The sequence below is a fragment of the Anopheles cruzii genome, chromosome 3 (assembly GCF_943734635.1).
Source record: "Anopheles cruzii chromosome 3, idAnoCruzAS_RS32_06, whole genome shotgun sequence".
Classification (NCBI taxonomy): domain Eukaryota; kingdom Metazoa; phylum Arthropoda; class Insecta; order Diptera; family Culicidae; genus Anopheles; species Anopheles cruzii.
In genome coordinates this window covers 30,516,109-30,535,154 of record NC_069145.1, presented here as the reverse complement: position 1 = coordinate 30,535,154, position 19,046 = coordinate 30,516,109, and the positions used below count along the sequence as shown (strand labels likewise).

The window sequence follows — 19,046 nt, the reverse complement described above, 5'->3', positions numbered from 1 at the left end:
CATTTGTTTACGGTCCCCCGTTTTCCCCGGTGTTGCGTCGCGACCCAGGCACCGCACGCGGTGTTTGCATAAATAATGAATGCGAATCGCCTGCGCCACGCCGGCGCCTCCGTGCCGCCGTTGTTTACTTTCGCCGCGTCGCCCAGGTGACCAGGTTTGCCGCTGAACTTGAACGGACTTCGCCCCCCGACGAAAGTAGCGGGACGCACGGGCTCGGGGAAATGGTCACGCATTTCAATTCGTTCTCGGATTTGAGGTTTCGTGAACGGTCGCCACCTTTTGCTGGAGGAGGAAGCGCTAGAACGGCGTCACGTCTTCGGTCAACGCTACCTCGGCGCAGAGGTCAGTGAGCCGTGGTCAGGCCCTGTAGAGAGAGATAGAGAGAGAAAGAAAGAGCGAGAGAGACGGTTCACATGGGCCTCGTTCGTCTACTTCCTTGCTATGCTCCAGCTTGCAATCCGGGGATTATCATTAGGGCCTTTCAGAGGGCCCGGCCACTTAGGCGCAAGCTGCATGATCTGATGATTGTCATTAATCAGCACACACACACACTTGACGCTGATCTGCGCAACAATTCGGATTTATTGGACAACTCATTCACCTTTTGACGGGAGACCCCACCTGCCACAGGAGACCACAGGGTTTGTGACGGTTTGTGCTAAATGTGCCACCGGACTGAGCATCTGATTCGCCCCAAAACATTCGCCGATCCAACATTGTTGTGAATCCACCGCTGCAGGAACGAACGAAGAAGGAACAAAGAACGAATAGGACCTGCCTGGGTGAACCTGGTTCTGGGGTGAAACCGCAAAAGGATCGCCGAGAATTTCCGTTCAGTCGGCAGCCGCAGACAGCATAAAAAGGAAAAAAAAGGCCCAAGAAATGGGCAAATAATTTGCGCCTACCGCCTATCCACACGGACGGATATTCATCATCGCCCTGGCTGGCGTTGGTAGTGCTGCTGATGATGCTGCCTATGCTGCCGGAGCTGATGATGATGATAGGGATCGAGCCGCCACCGGTCGATGGTGGGAAATTACACACCTTCTCCGTTTCATATATATGTTGACGGGCGCAATGAGTCGCGGATTATGTTGGGGAGGCTGCTGATGCTGCCGCACGATCGGTCGCGATGGTAATGGTATTGTTATTGCGCTAACCGCACGGCCGTGATGTGAGGAGATTTATTTAAAATGGCGAACGTTCGTCTGCCCGATCGAACCCTGCCCTGGAGTCCTGGTTCTGGGCTGCGCGGGTTCTGCCAACGAAACAGCCCGTCTTCCTCCTTTTATAGTTCATTAAATTCGATGGCGATGACGGCTAATGAACTGATTCATCTGCCCCGTTCTGGCTTTGGCTGCTGCTGGAGGTGGGCGATGGCGATAAAACACACCCGGGGTGATGTGTCCAACGGGGCACGAGCCCACTTCAAACGCCACGACCTCTAACGCCTTCCTACGCCCCTAGCCGAGGCCTCGTCGTGGTTGCGCAAACAACGAAAGTTGTTTGGTGTCGCGTTGTCGCTATCAACTGCCCGGGCGGCCTTTCTCGGAGCCACTGCCAGGAGCCTATAAATTTCCCTTCGCCAGGCTCCGCCGGCTCTCGAGCTCCTGGCCGCTGACAACGAGTAATCAACGAAGACGTCGCGTTTTTCAGCGAACGAAACGCGGGGTGGGCTAGAAAAGCGGCGCAGCCCACCGACGAACGCCCGGGCAACCCGGACGAAACCCACGTCCGGGCCGTCTGGCTGTGTGTGTGTGTGTGTGGGTCTTCCTCTGACAGAGACCCTCGGAGCGTTCGGATCGCCGCCGTTGCCGCGCGGTGAAGAAATTAGAAAATAATATTATTAATGTTTGTGTCAATTATTATTATATTTCCACTTCCTATCCAAGATCGGCGCGGGCCCCTGGATCGGAATGTGAGACCTTAAAACAAGCGAGGCTCGGCCTGGGGATCGAAGAGAAACGTGAGCCAACCCATCCCGGCAGGCAAACGGGGCAAACTTTCACCAATGCAACTTCCCCAGGGGCGCCCCACGGGCCGGATGGTCGCAAAGAACTCCGTGGGCTCCGCATGTCTCCACTTTTTTGACATCGGCCATCGGCTCGCGGAGCCCCCTGGGTGCATGTGGAGGCAACAGCATCTAATCCACATGGACCGTTTTTGGGGGGACCAAGGGGCGCAAGGCGTGACAATGAAACGATTTATCAACGTCTCACGAAATCACGGGCCGCGCGCGCAAAACCCTTTCGTGCCACAAAACACATGCAATCGCACGCACGCACATGCTGTCGTCGTCGTCGTCGTCGTCGGTGAAGTCCCGGCGAAGGTTTCGTTCCGGGTGTCCATTTTGCTCACCGCCGATGGCTAGATTCGCAAAACCCGCACTGCAAAGCCCCAAGCACTAGGAACAGGTTTACCTGGCGGTTGACGGCGGTTCCCCTCGAAAGGTGGTTCCAAAATGGCTACATTAGGCTCCGATAAATGAGAGGCAACCGAAAAAGAAAAACATACGACGGGCGAAAAGAACTTGCCGTCGTCGTCCACCAGTTCTGGATGATAAATGATCTTATTTGCTGTGCGTATGTATTTGTGGCAAGTCTATAGTAGCGATTTGGAATTTCCCAAAGGCTCAAAAGGTTTACCGCTGTTGCGCTAATCCGAAAGTAATTTTATTTCTTTATGTCAAAGGCCAATCAGTTACTTAATTTCTTATCAAACATATCGATACCTTTAACATTACTTTTGTCTACAACATCCATCCTCACGGGATACTTTGAATGGTTATTGGACTAAAACCATGTGGACTATTGCCTGTGGTCGAACTGTCTGACAAGGGTACCTAAACATTAGCTTAGGTAATTTTTAAATGTTGATTCCGATCAAATCTTTAATTAGCCTAAACTTCTCCTTATGAATGATCACTAACAAGCATTTAAAATTAATAAAGGAACATCATTCACGTATAATGTAATATGCAATCACCAAAATGCTGTTGCATTGTTCGAAGCAAGTTAATTCGAATATTCTTTGAGCAGTCAAGAAATCAAGAAATGGTTTTTTTAGCTACAAAAGAACGTTTTAGTAAACAAAAAAGGGCTAGAAAATTGTTGAAAGTGTTTTCAACTACACATTTCATTAGCAGATGATCTTTCTGTGCTTTCAAAAGTTTTTGTACTTTTTTCTGAGCCATATTTTCATAAGAACACATGTTATTAGTAGTTATACGTCGTACACTATCCCCCAAACATAAGATGCTGGCTTAAAATTGTCTTTTCAAATCACCGGAATGGAAAGCTAAACAAACATCCTCAAGTTATGCCGTTTCTCTCAGCGACGATTTGTCAATGAATTCCTACGGTTTGTTTGACATTCGTGCAATTCGTTTCGGTTAATTACAAATTATAATTTTGTCTGTGTCCACTTTAAAGGCGATAGGGTTTGGAAACAACATTCTAGAGTTGCCCAACAACAACGCTGCGTTATGCAAATGTACCCTTCAAACGTGATCTTGGTGGGTTTGTTAGAAAATTTATTGACTCGCCAAAGGTGCGACAGCGTCGTCAGTCGGTCGGTGATGCTCTGTTTGCAAAATCGTTTAGCACGGACACGGACAACATCGCCCGGAACGTTCACACGTACGCCCCAAAAGTAACACAACAACCAGTGCTCAACTGTCACGCACCGGTCGGATGGTGCTCTGGGGTCACGTAGGCTCCGGATGGGAAGATACTGATAACTGCTACAAACCGGTGGCTTTCACTTTGGCTCCCGGTGGCAGAATCAGCGTTTGTCATTTCATGCTTAAGAAGGATTTCTGTTACATCCAGTGACCATTTTATAGAACCACCACCTGGTCTTATTTATCGTTGCTTGTTTGCCTTTGGGCTGCGGCACGATCAGATTATGCTTAATCGATTAGTTCGCTTACGAATACATCGCACCGAGGCACCACAAGCATGCAAACTAAACCGGCTCCACGTGCTACCCCCGAAAACCTTAATTGATCCATTTTGAAGATTAATGAACCGTGTGGCCACACAGGGCACCGGCGAGTGCCTGCGTCTTCGCAGGCGCGCGATCATAAATCGATTCCCGGGTGTTCCGGGCCGAGTTATGCTGCCTGGCTGCCTGGCCCCAGAACAATCGCCAATCGGCGCGGCGTATGATAATCAATTGAAAAGGGAATCGGATCGATGAACATAAATCAAAACTTCTGATTGTAACGTTTGGTTGCGCGAACAACCTCGGCTCGGCCGAGGAGCCTCCAAATCCGGATTTAGAGCTCCGCTAGAAACATGAAACGGCGCACCAGACACGTCCCTTATTACGAACCTGGATTCCTGGAAGCGGGGGAGGCCCATTCTGGGGGAAGTTCTGGAAGGGACCGGAGGGGCCAAATTACGCCCGGAGGCCGTGGCAGGCTGGCGCATGCAATGAAGAGAGACAGCGAAAAGATCGCACTGATCGGCGGCCCATGTTTGGTGCATGTTTTTTTCGGGGCAGAGCATGAAAACCCCCCCGTGCCATCCCCGTTCAGGTTCGAAGCATCGGTGAAGATCCGCGAAAGCCCAACCGGGGAAACCGCAATCGAAGAACGGAACGGTATTCCCGGGGATTCTTTCCTGCCGACGCCCCCGGTGGCGGTGCCGTGGCGGCGGTGGTTGGTTCTAGGAATCGAGCAACAAGACACCCCGAGTCGAGCTGCAGCCGACGAGAGTGGGCGACCGGGAACGAAGCCACGGCGAAAAGGACTGGGCGAACTGGAAACTGGAGACCCTGGCGAAGATTAATCAAACGTGTGCATGTGTGAATACGAAATGAGTCGCCTTGCCGCTCGCTTCTTCTCTGCTCGGAGGATCTAGTTTAAATGACGCACCGCTGTGGTGGCCGCGAGTGAGATGGGATCACCGCGGCGGGATCACTTGGAGGCCGGTCGGTGGAGTGGAGCCTTTCGTGGACGGCCCTGTTCCCGCGGATTAAGAAATGCTGCCAATTTATCGAGAGCACCTCGAGAGCACCCCTCGGAAACGGGGTGAAGCAAAGTACGATAATCTACTCCAGTGTTTCTGGACCTGGGTCCTAGGCACCGGACTGCCGCTGCCGTATCGCAAACCTGTGGCATCTCGGTATGCTCTGCGCAGGTATTATAAATCTGCGCGCAAGCTTGCTGCCCGTTTGCGGCCCGAGAGTGTAATTTGCAGTCCGGACCCCGAGCGGACCCCGCGGAGAACCGCGGGTCCTTCCTGCACTCAACGGCTGCACCGCGCGTAGGCGTTCATTACTCGGGGGGGCTCACTACGCGGGTTCGGACCCTCGGGTGCCGGTCTAGAACTCGCTCGATAGAAAGCTGCCGATCCCGGGAGTGAGCCCGGGTGTGATCACCTGCCTTTCTCCAAAGCCGGCCCGGAGAAGATCTGGGCTCTGTGACAGTGTCTCGCACTCGCACTCGCCGGGACACTAATATCCGGTCGGACACTGCCGCCGGCGGACTGTTGAGCGCCCCGGGAGTGATCTATGGTAATGGTAATTTTTATCGCCGAGCAAAAACTTCTACATCTTCCCCAGGCTGCTAGCGGGGGGGTTCGATGGGTGGCTCCCGGGTGGCGGAGCGGTAGCCACCACCACGGCCGCACGGGTGCGCACCATCAACGCAAACTGCCGCGCGCGGTGCGGTGCGTTTAGAGCGGTGTATGATTTATGAGCATAATTCATGTAGGAAAATTGCCGGCTAAAATCAATTTTACTACCTTTTACTGGCGTCGTCAGGGTTCCATTCTCCTCTCGCTCTGCTCTGCCTAGGCTCTGCCTGCTCTGTTTTAGGCAATTGCGAAAATTCGTCCTCCCCGTTCGTTCGGTTCCAAGGCATTTCCCGTCGCCGGAAGCATGTGTGTGGCTGTGTGTCGAATGGCAAAAATGGTATGATAAATGAAGCACACACAATTAGCGAGCGCTTGACGGTGCTCGCGGTAAGCCGTGTGAACGGTGGCCCCGTAATTAGCTGGCGCGGCGAAGCGGTTCACCGCCACCGGTCGCACCCGAGCGCCGGTTCCACCGAACCTCCGAATCCGTTCCGGCCGCCACGTGTACTTCTAAGACTTTGTGCAAAAACAACAGCACACACCACGTTTGCCCTTTTTTTAGCCCTTTTTAACCGCCATTCCACCAAAGGGTTGACGTAAAGTGCCTCAATTGGTAGTGACTGTTTCAAGCGACGAGACGGCCCAGACAAACATTCCTTGGCGTGATCGGCAGCCGAAACCACAGGCGGATCTAGTTTCCAATCGGCACGCCAAGCCGGGGTGTGTGTGTGTGTTGAGGTTAGGTTTCTGGCGCCGAAGCCCGAGTGCATTCCGAAGCGAAGGCAAAATTGAATTAACACGTTGCGTTGGGCCGTTGGGCCGTTTCGGTGTCCTGGAAGACCCATGCATGGTGTCCCATTACCAAGGCTGCCGATGCTGCCACGCTTGAGCGCCTGAACGACAGGAACAGGAAGTGGCTTCGGGTGCTTCCTTTCGCCGGCCGGCCGCCCGTTGGGTGTCGATGTCAATAGAGCCAAATATTGATCACGCCAGGTGCCCCGGTGTAAGGGCCAAATTTATTACGCCAATTGCCGATTAGCAGCCCCCAAAACCCCACGTTCAGCAAATCCCGCTGCGAGCGATCGGCAACTGATAAGCCGTGCCCGTGTCGTGCCTCGTGGCGGCGACCCTCTACTTCACATCTTCGCTTAATCTATATATTTCTCAGAATGCACTGGGCTTAAAGGTTCCTTCCGTTGCGCTGCGCTGCTCCGCTCTCGTATGCTAAGTGCCCGGAGCCCCGGCAATCGAATGTTGGGCGGCGTGCCGTGTCCGGATCCGGGTGCTGCACCTTGCCTAGCACCTGGACCAACGTGTGTGCAGGTGAGCGTGTGGGTTGTGGCAGAGCTGCTGCAGAGAACTTCTGATCACTCTGGCCGATCAACAACCAACGGCCCCTGCACAGTCGGATTTATCTTCGTCGTCGTCGCCGCTGCGGTTGTCGTCACCGTTCGCGGCCATGTTCTGCGAATGGCAACCGCAGCCGCTTGGCTCGCCCTCGGACGCCGTGAGGACATGCTTTTTTGAAAACGGTTCATTTGCGCTGTTTTCGACGACGGGCCAGTGTTGACGGGCACCAGAGTGGGCAGAGAACGCCGCGGGCCGTTCAGTGGGCACAGTGGGCGTCGCTGTTAAATGAGTAACGTTAAATTACGGTCCGGCTCTTATCGAAGGGCGATACATGGCGCGACTGGCGCGTGCAGTTCGGTCCAGAGCGACATTAACGGAATTAAGTTCGCTCACTGCAAGCGACGGCATTTTGAATGCGAATTCTGATTCTAAAATCGTGTGGTGTCCAGTAGCCAAATAAGGCCACACAGGACGATGTTTGAAGAGACAAACATTGATGTTTTGGAAATAAATCAAATAAAGCGTATGGTGATGTTCTTTTTCGAGTACCGACAAGACCATGGAACCTGCGTGAAGATAATAAGAGTTGTCACTTTTCTATGCTTTCTAACATTAGAGAGATTGTGATAAGTAACATTGGGTCAAAATGTTTCAAAAAATGATAAATACATACAGGGTGTTCCATCAAGATCCAAAGATTGAAATGTCATATAACTCCGCCATATTTTAGTCGATTTTGACAAATCAGCCAAATTGTGAAATGTGAATATATGCCATTTTAGTCATGGATCAATTTACGGTCAAACAGCGGACTGAAATTGTAGCGCAACTGTGAAAACTGGGCGTGCTTATTGTTGCGCGTTTTCTTCTGACTTCTTTCTGTGGGGCTATTTGAAGAGTAAGGTGTATGCCAGCCAACCGAAGACCATCCAAGAACTGAAAGCTAACATCGCTGCGGAAATCAGTTGTCAAAAACATTAAAAAATGCTCAAAAAAGGGTCGCTTTTTGTGTGTCTAATGGAGGCGTTCATTTGGTCGATATTGTATTTTGATTAAATTATCAATAAACGGCATCCTATACCATAAAAAACTCTTGTTCATTTGTCAAAATCAACTGACAAATAGCGGAGTTATTTAACATTTAAATAATTGGATCGTGAATGAACACCCTGTACATTTATCAACAAATAAAACATGTGCTAATGTGGGCAAAAATACCGGGAATTCGCATACAACTCGAAAAATATTGTATTAGTCTTCTAAAACTATGTCATTACCATTGAAGTAATCTAAAAGCTCTTTTTAGAAATATCCTTCAACACATTCTTCGTTTCGGCTCCTATCTCAACTATTGACGGTCACAGGGGTCCTCGGCTCGGTCTCTTGAGTTAAGCGAATAGCCAGAAGTACCAAGAAGAGCCACGGGCAAAGTTAGGCGAATACGTTGGTGTGCGAAAAGATCTGTGTCGAGTTTGTGGCGATATGATCACGAAAATGTGATGATTACGAAGAAGTTGAGTCAAGAATTGAACCTCTTCACAAGTCCGGTGTTTTTTACACACTGAATTACGCAAACGATGCAAACGACAACGCAAATAGTATCCTTTGTTGACAGTCCATTTGCCATTTGGAAAAAATCATGATGCACCACGAGACCATAATCAAACAAAACTGTTTGTTTTTGATCTCAACAGCGTATGTTCAAAACTGAAAAAGTAACTAAATTAATGTTAACTATTTTAAAAAGAAATCGAATCAAACCCTTTCGAGCCTCAGTGAGGTATTTTATTGTTCATTACTTCGGTACCTCTTGTGTTGCTTGATCCGATCCTGACACTTTCTAGCATTTCCACAACAACAAAATGGCATTCACCACATCCACCCGTACGATTTGTCGAACGGAGGCGTTTATGGCGTGTTTATGTTCATTACCCGGTTTTATGTAAGTAGTTGTAAAACTACCGAACGATCGCACGATCGGGACGTAAAGAACGCATCAAGCATCTCGCCATCATTAAATCGGTGGTTCCTTGCGCCAACTGTCCAGCCGGCCAGCTAGCCAGCCACCCTCCCATTTATGGCCAGAATGGGCTTCGCCCGTAGACCAATAGTGTCGTGCCGTTCTGGTTTTGCATTGTGCGGCCCTAGAATTCGACCACGGCGACCGAGGACACGGGTCCACCGTAGGAGTGGCCATTTATTCCAATCCTTTCCAAAGGGGGTTCCGTTCCGTGCTGTGGCGCGACGTGCTAAAAGCTTCATCGCCTGGTAGCGACCCGGGCCCGGGTGAATTCCAACGCCGTCTCTGCGCTCCGTGCGCTCTAAATACCGTCCATTTACCGGGTTTGGGGTTGCAGGTTGCAGACCCCCAGGAATGGCCCTGCGCTGCTCGTTCTTGGTGCATGTTATGTTCCTTCTTTCCTCCTCCCTGTTCCCCGTCTGGTCTGGTGGGTCTGGAGCATAGCAAAGGAGTCTGCACCTGTGTGAGACGGGGAAACGGGTTTGCGTGGAACCGGCACCACCACCACCACCGGAATGCTGATTGATGGCGTCGCAAGGGCGTCGTGTTCTTGGTCCGGCCGGCCCTGCATCTGGGCCAGACCCTCCCGTCGGGGTGGGGATGTGACACAGGGGACTTACACGGAGCTTGCCGTGATCCTGCGGTATCGCTGGCGACCTGCTACTGCTACGGCCCGTGGCCCCATATAACGTATGACTTAATTATTAGTCTGAACTGCCCAAAGCATGGCGGTGAGCCGGGGGTCCCACCCCGGAGTGATGCGATCCGATGAGATCTGCCGCATGCTGCCCCAGCCAGCAGCATAAAAATTGAACCATTTTAGCGCATTCGCAACGCGAGGTCGACCTCGTCGGTAGCGGTGGTGGCTGCATGAGAAATGCGACTCGATTTTACTTGCCCCGCTACCGGCCCCGCTTTTCATCTGCTCCGACCGTGCGGAATACACACGCACACGATGTGGCCTATGCTCGGACGCCACTCGCCATCCGTGATCGTTATATTATGCGGCAAATTATCTCGCCGGTCGTCGTCGGCTCCTCCCGGTGGCGCATAATCCGCGGCGAACTTTCATCAACCCTCTGCGCCGCGCGTTGAGCGGTTGATTTATTTTGCATTTCTGACTTGCTTCCCACCACCTCGTTTCGTTTCTTATCTTCTCCTTTCTTCGCTCTTTCGCCAACACAGGTACCAAGATAAGCGAGCGAGACTGGCCAAGACGCGAAGCAAAGTGTGCAACGGACGGGAGTGTGCGGTGCGCCGATTTTATGCACGATATTTAATCCACCAGAATCCGTGGCCCCGAAGGATAAGGGCGTCCTCCCCTGGTACCGGTAAGGATTCGCACCTCACGCGCACGTTAACGACCCACCTAACGCCGCCTATCGGAACTCGCGGCCAACTGACAGAGAGAGAGAGGGCGCGGGAGTGAATGAGTGAGTGAGCGAGAGATTAATGGTAATTGCCGTGGCCGGGTCGTCGGGGCCGTCGGGGCCCGTTGTCGCCGTTCGATAAAGTGCTAACGATAGTGAAGTGTAATTTTGATGCCCACATTCCCAGCAGAGGCTCTCTAACGTGCGCCGGCAAGTGATAATGGTTTGACTAATCAGAGCGGCGTCCTTTCGACACACACACACATTGTGCCGTCCACGTATCGCGGCCACTGATTCGATCTTGAGTCATTTAAATGGAACCACACGAAGCGTTCTAGAGTTGTGTGTTGTGAAAAGAAAACGGCCCAACATAATGTGTCTTACAAGTGATCGGGCGGCTCAATAGTGTGAGGGGCTGAGAACGGGAGGCTCCACGCTCTCCACGCGTCTCGTCAGTCAACGGCCGCGCCGGCTGCATTCAGCTGCCAGCGTCTAATCTGCAGCCGTCGATCTTCGCGTGCCGCTTTTAAATCATTATCAAGCGCGGGCCGCGGAACGCCAACGCGCGCGCGCGGTACGTCGTCGCGGGTGCAGTTCGCAATCATCGCCGGCCACTCTGCTCGCCCGCTCATATTCTTGCCCTTGCCAGGAAGAACGCTGCCAAGCTGCTGCGCGGTGATTGAAAAGCACCGGCCGAGCTACATTGTCGACGGAGCCAGGCAGACTCGCGCGATCGTTTGATCGCGATCGCAGGACCAGGACTGGGCTCAGCGCTACCGGCGAAACTCAATCAACACGCGCGCTGCACCACTACGTACGGTAAGTGTTGCGACGCTCTGTTGCTTGTGTAGGAAAATGTGGGGAACGGCAACCCCTGCGTGGAGTCCTGTGCCACTCCACGAAAGCCTTATCGCGGCTCTCGGCTTCGTAAATCACTCAATTCGAGCGTGGCTCAATTCGATCGGCGAATTTTGATTGAACGGACCCCAACCGTCTGTCTGTCCGTTAATCCTGGGGCACCTTCGGGAGCTTCATTCGCTTTCGAGCAAGATCTCCAGCTTAAAGGGGGGCTTAACTCGAGCGGGGCACAAGAGAAAGCGCGCTCAGGTGTGTGTGTGCGTTGTGTGAGCGTGAGAACGGACACAGAACACGCGTTGAACAAATGTCCCTACACGATCATAGCAGAGCATCGCCATGCTGGCCGACAATTAATGTTACAACATTGTAGTCTGTAGGCCGTCGTCGTCTAGAACAAACCCCCGGCCACAAAACTCAACATCATGCTGCGCATGCTCCTAGGGGGAGGGCGCAACACACACACGCACGTGAGGATAATCGGCCAATAAATTTACTCCGTAGCCCCGTTGCCACGCCACGGAAAATAAAGAAACAAAACGAATTCGTTATCGGATCGTCTATAAATCTTGGCACTCTTGGCGCTATACGCCACCTTCTGCTGTTGCAGCGCCAGCGGACGCGGAACGCATCGCGCCCCACCTTGGCTTTGACATTTAAAACCCTGCGGGATTTTGGGGAGCGTTTTTCGGGAAACAATTCCACCCGTAACCCGGCGTGGGGCTGCGGCCTATAAATTAGCCGTTCCAAACCGACTCGTCTCGTCGGTTCTTCCTTACATTCGGTGGGGTGGGGATTTGGTCCATTCTGAACCAATTCGCCTCGTTGGGCCGTGGCAACGTAGCAACCCAGCATGTGGTGATCCCGTCGCGTCCCATCGTCGACAATCGTCCCGTGATCGTCCTCGAAAGGAGGCTCAAATCGCTAATCAAATGATCTGCCCGTTGAGAGGTGTAATTTTTAATTCCCCAAGGAACCGGCTCGAGGAACCGGGCTGTTTGTTTTCTTGTCCCAGCCCTTCGGCAGGTTCACTGCTGGCAAGCTGTTCCGTCCCGGGACTGAAAGGGAACAAACTCGTGCTTCGTCATGATGTGGCTGTCGTGGTGGCTGTAAAACGACACACACGTGGTACGTGTGTGCCGTTGCTCGAACCCTTACAAAAACGGAAAGGTCAATGTTGAGGAATTTCCCACTGCTTTCGATTCAGAGAAGCGCGTCTCAATCAAACGGGCACTTCGCTATCGAACCCGCCGTAATCCAATCCGCGTCCCATCGCGTCAAGAGGGCGAGAGTGTTGTAATGGGCCGGGCTCGTGTAGAGTGCTCGGTTCATCGGCTCGGGGTTATGGGCACTTTTTCTTTCGATCGCTGTTGAATGCATTTCAATGTTGTGACAATGAGTGATTTAATTAAGCGCTTCTCGCGGTTCGTCGCTTCGGCCCGTACGCTGCGTCATTGAAGTCTTTCGATCGAGTCGATGCCCCGGGGCCGTTTGATCTTTGACGGCGTGCAGCCTCTTCGATCGATGAGAGATGCGGCCACGGTGCAGGTTCAGGATCCGCTTGCGCATCCTTTCGCGGGCAAAGGATTCGGGATCAGCATGGAGCATCAGCTTTGTTGAGGGGCCTGCTAACCGCTTAAACCGCTCACGGATCGGTGCGTAATGATAATGCAAATTTATGGCAACGCAACATGCAACCGACCGATTCACCGCACGGCGTTCACACCGATCGCGGGCCGACGACAAGCGGTACGATCCCGATGACGGGCGAACCGGGCGCTGCAAAAGGTAATCCAGAGCGCGGTGCATCGCCGGACCGGAGCGATTAGTGTGGCCGGCAAAGGTCCATAAATTATAAATTACGAGTGCTACGAGTGCGTTTGGTGAACGTTTTTATTGAATAAAATATGGATCGCATGCGTAGCGCGCATCTGGCGTACGAAGTCCATGGCCGATCGCCAGTCCGTTTATAAGCACGACCCTCACTAACGGTACATTTGGCACGGAGCCACGAAGCGCACTTAATAGATCTTCAGTACGGCCAGGACTCTTGGTTCTCTCTCCGACCGACACCGATCACGTGCTCGTTGACGACATTCTTCGGCCAACCGTCGGGGGCAAGCCTTGGCGTCCAGGATCTGGAGCATAGCATTCCACCCACCCCAAGGTCCAATCACGATATCAATCATCGGAGCATTCACGGAGGCAGGTTCATTTCCCGGGGATCATCGCATTCCACCGCCTTCGCCATCGCATTCCGGATCGAGCTACAATTTTGCGTAGCGTATTATGCACATTTATTCAAATGCGGCCGTCATTTTTATGTGCCGCTTCATTGCATTCGCCCGTTTATTAGCCCGGGCCGTGATGCAATAACGGGGCTCTTCGGGGTGCGAATCGCCCTTACGCCGAGCTACTTGCATCTGGAACGGCATCGAGTGTGGGGCGATGCAAATTGAAAATTGTTCCCGGATCCTCCCGCGGACCGGTCGTTCATTACAAAACGCAATTATGGTGCGAGAAGATCGTGCTCCCGGCAGAACGCCATCTACCACCATCGCTAAAGGCGGGCATCCGTACGTTCCGGAAGGCATGGATGGGGAGCGTCTTTCTTCATTCGGTGTTAAGATGCAACAATTTACGGAACGATCGTCTGCTTGTTGTTGCGAAAAAATCAACAGTCAACCCTCGGTGGCAAAATTTTCCACTTCACCACCCTTTAATAGTGCCGATCGGTCAACGATCATTCAGATCATGGGTTTCCCAAAACGAAAACGATTGTTTTTTTTTCCCGCGCACCCTACAGACAGCCTAGGTGTGTGACTTTCGCACGGCCCAATACCCAGTCCACTTATGGGGAAATCAACCCCTACCGGCTTTAAAACAACAACCTCCCGTCGAATCGATCAATGGACAATTACCGACACCACTCTCGGGACTCAGGTGTGCGCTAAAGCGAGAGAGAGAAGACCCCAGAAACACCTCTTCAATCCGACCGGTATTTCGTCATCGTTGTACCGATCGTCCTTCGGTCGGCAGCGCATAAAAGCAAGAAAAACCGAACCAACGTGAAACGAGCAACACCTTCATTACGTTCGTATGTGTCGGGAATCGCCGAGTGTCTGGCAAACCCACATTCAATGCTGTTGGCCACCGCGCGGCGAACATAGCCCAGTAACGCGCAGCATCGCAGCATCACCCATCCAGGAGGTGCCAAGCGTCGGTTGCGAACTGCAACACCCCAAGCAACCCGCAAGTAACACCGCAACATTGATCGGGCGAACCTAACGTGTACTCCGATGAGTATTTGCACACACACACACACACACACACACGCACACACACACACACATCGTACTGGACGCTGGGAGGGTCCATTTACAGGTTCTGTCTATTACACTTTTTGGCCATTTAACGTTTTCATCACTTTTGAAGCGGGGAACCTTTCGCAATGGACCGTCGGCTGGACCAACCCCGTCGTGGTTACGGCCTTTCCACTGGCCCCAGTGCTGCACGGGTGCGCGTGTACCTTAAAGTGGCGTATTTTAAATGTTGCTTCCCGGGATTTTTTGTAGCTCTCGGAGCTTCTTTGCCCGCATCACGCAGACCTTTCTTTTGCCATCTCCGGCGCCACGGCTGTTACGTTAATGTCCGGATTATTATTCTTATCGGGTACTGGCTTTTGTGGGCTCCGTTTCAGTCGCCGTGGCCGTTTTCCGGTTTCCGTTGTAACATTAACGTCCGACACTCGTTCGCTACGCTTGTTAAAGTGAGGTTAGTCGGCTCTTATGTCTACTTTTCGTTTAATTTTCGATGCCGTTGTTGTCCCGTTTGTTTTGGGTTGTTGATTTCCGTGTCTCTCTCTCTCTCTCTCTCTCTCTCTCTTGCTTTCCTTTCGTTTTGTCGCGCACAGTTTTGGGCTTTTGTTTTCGTTTTGCCCTTTATTCTGGTTTATTGTTTCCTACACGCAACAGACCCCCCCGGGTGGGGCCCTGGGTGGAGCATAATCGTTTTCAGATTTTTCTGCGCACGCCGGTTCTCGGGGCTCTTCCGTTTGGGCTTAGCAGTTGGCCACGAATGTGTGTCAGCCACCTAACGGTAGATGACAGTGTCTCTCGGGAGAGTCCAAAGCCGACCCCGACCGGGAGTCAACAAACAGACGGACCGGGCCGAGATGAAGCGAATGTGATGTTTCAATTTGGTTTTATCACACATTTTGGTTTCGTTTCATTTCGATTCCCATGGGGCCGGCCCGGTTGGGTCAGACTTTCACGCGGTGTGCCCGAATGACCCAATTTTTCGTGGCTCGGCGATCTTCGGCGATGACGCGCCCGACTGGCGGCTCCATTTGCGTGCCACACCCTTCCCAGTAGCTAAGAAAGAAAGGAAAGCAAACCGTGAGAGAGGAAACAAAGTAAAGCGAGGGCCCCTGCTGCTGCGGCTGGGACCCCCTTTCAACGGCACCATTAATCGCTGCTGCAGTTGCAAAGTGCATCTCGCCCGGTGCATCTAACCCTGTTTCTTTTCCTGTTCGCTTTCTTCCGCTTTTCTCTGGTTCGCCTTTTAGCTGACGGCAGCTACCTCGCCTCGACATTGTGGCCACACATCTCCGCACGCATCGGGTGGATCGAAGGAATTAGGGTCATAAATTGTGGCATCGAGTGAGCCACCACCCACCACATGGAAGGTCCATCGGGCCACACCTCCTCCTTGTTTATAACGGCGTAATAAATTGAGTCCGCGCCCAGAGTGAGGGCATTAATCTGATACGATTCAAAATATTGTACTAAAATTGTACTAAAGACTGACCGGGAGTGGCCCCACATCCTGCCGGTCGTTACACGAACAAAGCCATCCATTTTGTTTAGATCAACGGCTCTGGCGCGAGATAGTGACCCATTTGAAGGCGAATGAACACATTTCGTTGTTGGCATCCTCCTAGGACTGCGCACGATGCCGCTCTCTCTCTGCACAAATGGACTGCCAAAAAGGAGTATCACCAGGTGACGCTATCTCATCCCGATCGGAAGCGTGTGTAGCCTTTCGTTTCCTGCATCTCAATCATCTCGCGGGCGGCTCCCTCCCGTCGGTTGAACTTCCTTCCCGAGGCCTAGCCGCGGCCTGGCGACTTCAATGCGAGTGTCGCAAAGAAACCCAACCTCTTCCCGGGAACTAATCTCGGCGTCGACGACGATTGTGCGGGAATTATGAGCCTGTTTTTTTCTTTCCGGCCACAAATAGGAGAAACCTAACGGAATAGGTGGTCAACTCGCTTCGAGGTCAAAACGCGTCGTCGCCGTCGTCGTCGCCGTCGTAGTTCGTTTCCTTGTTCGTAGCTACTCATGCTGAAGCAATAATAAATTTCACCACCACGACCGACAGGGTACTGGCGAGCTCTTGGACCATAAAAAAGGTTGGGACTCAAACGCTGGACAACCGTGGACTCGACCCGTAAGACCTTTCCGGTGGGGAATTTTCTTCTCCCGCTCGGAAAATTCTCTCTGTCCTCCTTCACTTCGCACAGATGCGATCGCCTTTCTTTGTGTGCATAATTTTATTTTAGTATCCTTTTTTGCTTTCACAAACCAAGAGAGCAAAACGGTGGCGGCGGCGGCGCACTGGCCTTTCATTGTAGCGCTATGGGCTTATAAGAGGGCCGTCCCCGGTGCGATTATCTGCGTTTGGCGTTCGAAAATTGACATTCCTGCGGTTCCTGGCGGGGACCAAATTACGTTGTGTAAAACGGCAGCCACACGAGTGGTACGCGGGTGATTCGATCGGTCGCCGTTTTCGCGCGCGCACCGTCATTTCTCTCTCCCTCTGCCTCTTTCTAACGGTCCGTAATCAGATCCGGAGCTGGCGGGAATGCTGGCGAGCCCTAACGGCTCACCCGGAAAAGCCAACCCAAACGACTTCCCATTTCATCGATCAATCATCCGACGGCAAAGATCACGCCTACGATTGAGCTGAACGGTCCTAGGGGGTTGACGGCCGGGGCTCGAGTGAAACCAGAAACCGCCTTCCAAGCTCTGCCAAGCAGGACAAAAGACGCAAAACCGGTGGGGAAAACTTTGGTTCCATTCGAGACTGAAATCGCGGCCCGGGAAAAAGATATACCTTCGCAAATGGCATAAACCGCGAAGCGCACGGCAAACGTAACAATAACAAAAACAGCGGGCCTCAAACGGAATAACACATCAGCGCTTCGTCGGTGCCGGTAAAAAAAAAACCGGCCAACGCGGGCGCGGTAGTTAATTTAATATTTATAATCAATAAATCGTTAGATAAATTGCCCCCGATAGAGATGGCGCAGGATTGGAGCTTGCAGCTGATCTCGGCCACATCCAAGACAGTTGGCGTTCCGCGACTATCGATTACGGGTTGATAGGTCTGACAACAACGGAGCTCTGCCCAGTAGAAGAGGGGTTTGGATTGAAGATTGGCTTTCGACGCGGCGACGACGACCGTGCGCGCCTTCCCGGTCCCAATCACGGTGGTCACGATCACTTCATTGTGGTGCTGGCCAGGCACTGCTGCGATAACACGCTGCCGAGCGAATGAACGAGAAACGCATCACTGGCGATCGTAAGGACATGGAACGGGAGACAAATAAAAGTATGCCAAGACTGCCGTTATCGAGCTCGAGATGCAGGGAAGAACTCGGGACTCCAGCTTACCGCCGTTCTGACGAGAGTGCCTCTGGCCGATCCGTCACGGTCCGGGCTTCCGAAACCGAAAGTGGATTGCCCGCCGCCCGGTGGCCCAAATTTTCGGTCCCACGTAACCCACTTTCGGGCCGCGCCGTAACTGACGGCGCGCTCCCGTTATGCTGCTCCGGCTGTCGTAACTTGGCCGAAAAATGGAAATTTCACTGCCACATAACACTTTCATCGCCATTGTGTGCGCCATTGGCGGCGGCGGCGGCGGGTGAACACTTTTCGCACATCCCATCCCCGCAGATGCGCTTTTGTCCCGCGGGCCGGCGCATAAATTCGGACACCAAATTTTCAATTCGCCGAGGGAGGGAGATGGACAGCATCAGCAGCATCGGTTGAAAGCACGGGTTTATGAGGGGCGGACCAACGCCCGAGTTAGGTTTGCGCCGAGGGTTGCGCCACCCGCGGGTCACGCGGTCTCTTCTTTCAGTGTTCGGCCATTCTGTGGAACCGCGGCGTGTGTGTGCGGCTTTCTGAATTTCTCGGTGATTTACGGAATTTTGCGCGTGCCGCCGCGGCTTTATGTAACCATCAGCGTGCCCCAAAAAGCGACGACAATGGTTGTGATTCTCTGCTTGCCCGCCGGACAATGTTTTGATGTTGTTTATTTCCCGCCCGAAAGTTGGGTTATGTTTTTGGAGCGCCATGCGGGTGGTGCAAACCCCCCCGCGTGCTCGTTTTCACGCGAGACACGCGAGAACGTGAGCGGCGAAAGTGAGAGTGTGGTTTACGTCAGAACGGAACCATTTCTGCGCTTACGCAGTCTGCGCCGAGTTCGGCAGCAGAACTGCGCTGCGGTTGCCAATCAAGGCGATCGACGGATAGGCGGAACCCCGCCACAATCTGCCCGCTAACGAGCCAGATTACGTCGAATGATTAATGAAGCTGCAGCAACAAACGGTCTCAATTAGCAAGCTGAGCTCGCGCGTGGTGCATACCGAAAAAAAATCCGCCTCATTTCCGATGCAGCTTGCGAGCTGCGTGAAATCCACGCGCGCGCTACACGCAATCGCAAGGCGCAGAGAACAAACTGTGCAGAAGGCAAACAAAAATTGAAGATTCACTCTCCTTATTATTCACAGACAGTGCCGTGCGGTGTTTTGAACGTAGACGCCACACCGACCGTTGACCGTGTTCAAGGAGAACGGGAACA

The 19,046-nt window shown here is 52.6% G+C and overlaps 1 protein-coding gene across 1 annotated transcript in view; it reads left to right on the top strand.

Annotated features, from left to right (window-relative positions):
* Positions 1-12,868: 12,868 nt before the first annotated feature.
* LOC128270200 (cadherin-99C) overlaps positions 12,869-19,046 on the top strand; it is a 105,935-nt gene continuing 99,757 nt past the window's right edge. Inside the window, exon 1 of the mRNA XM_053007604.1 lies at positions 12,869-12,965. Coding sequence (XP_052863564.1) covers positions 12,869-12,965 — 97 coding nt within the window. The remainder of the gene's footprint in view (positions 12,966-19,046) is intronic.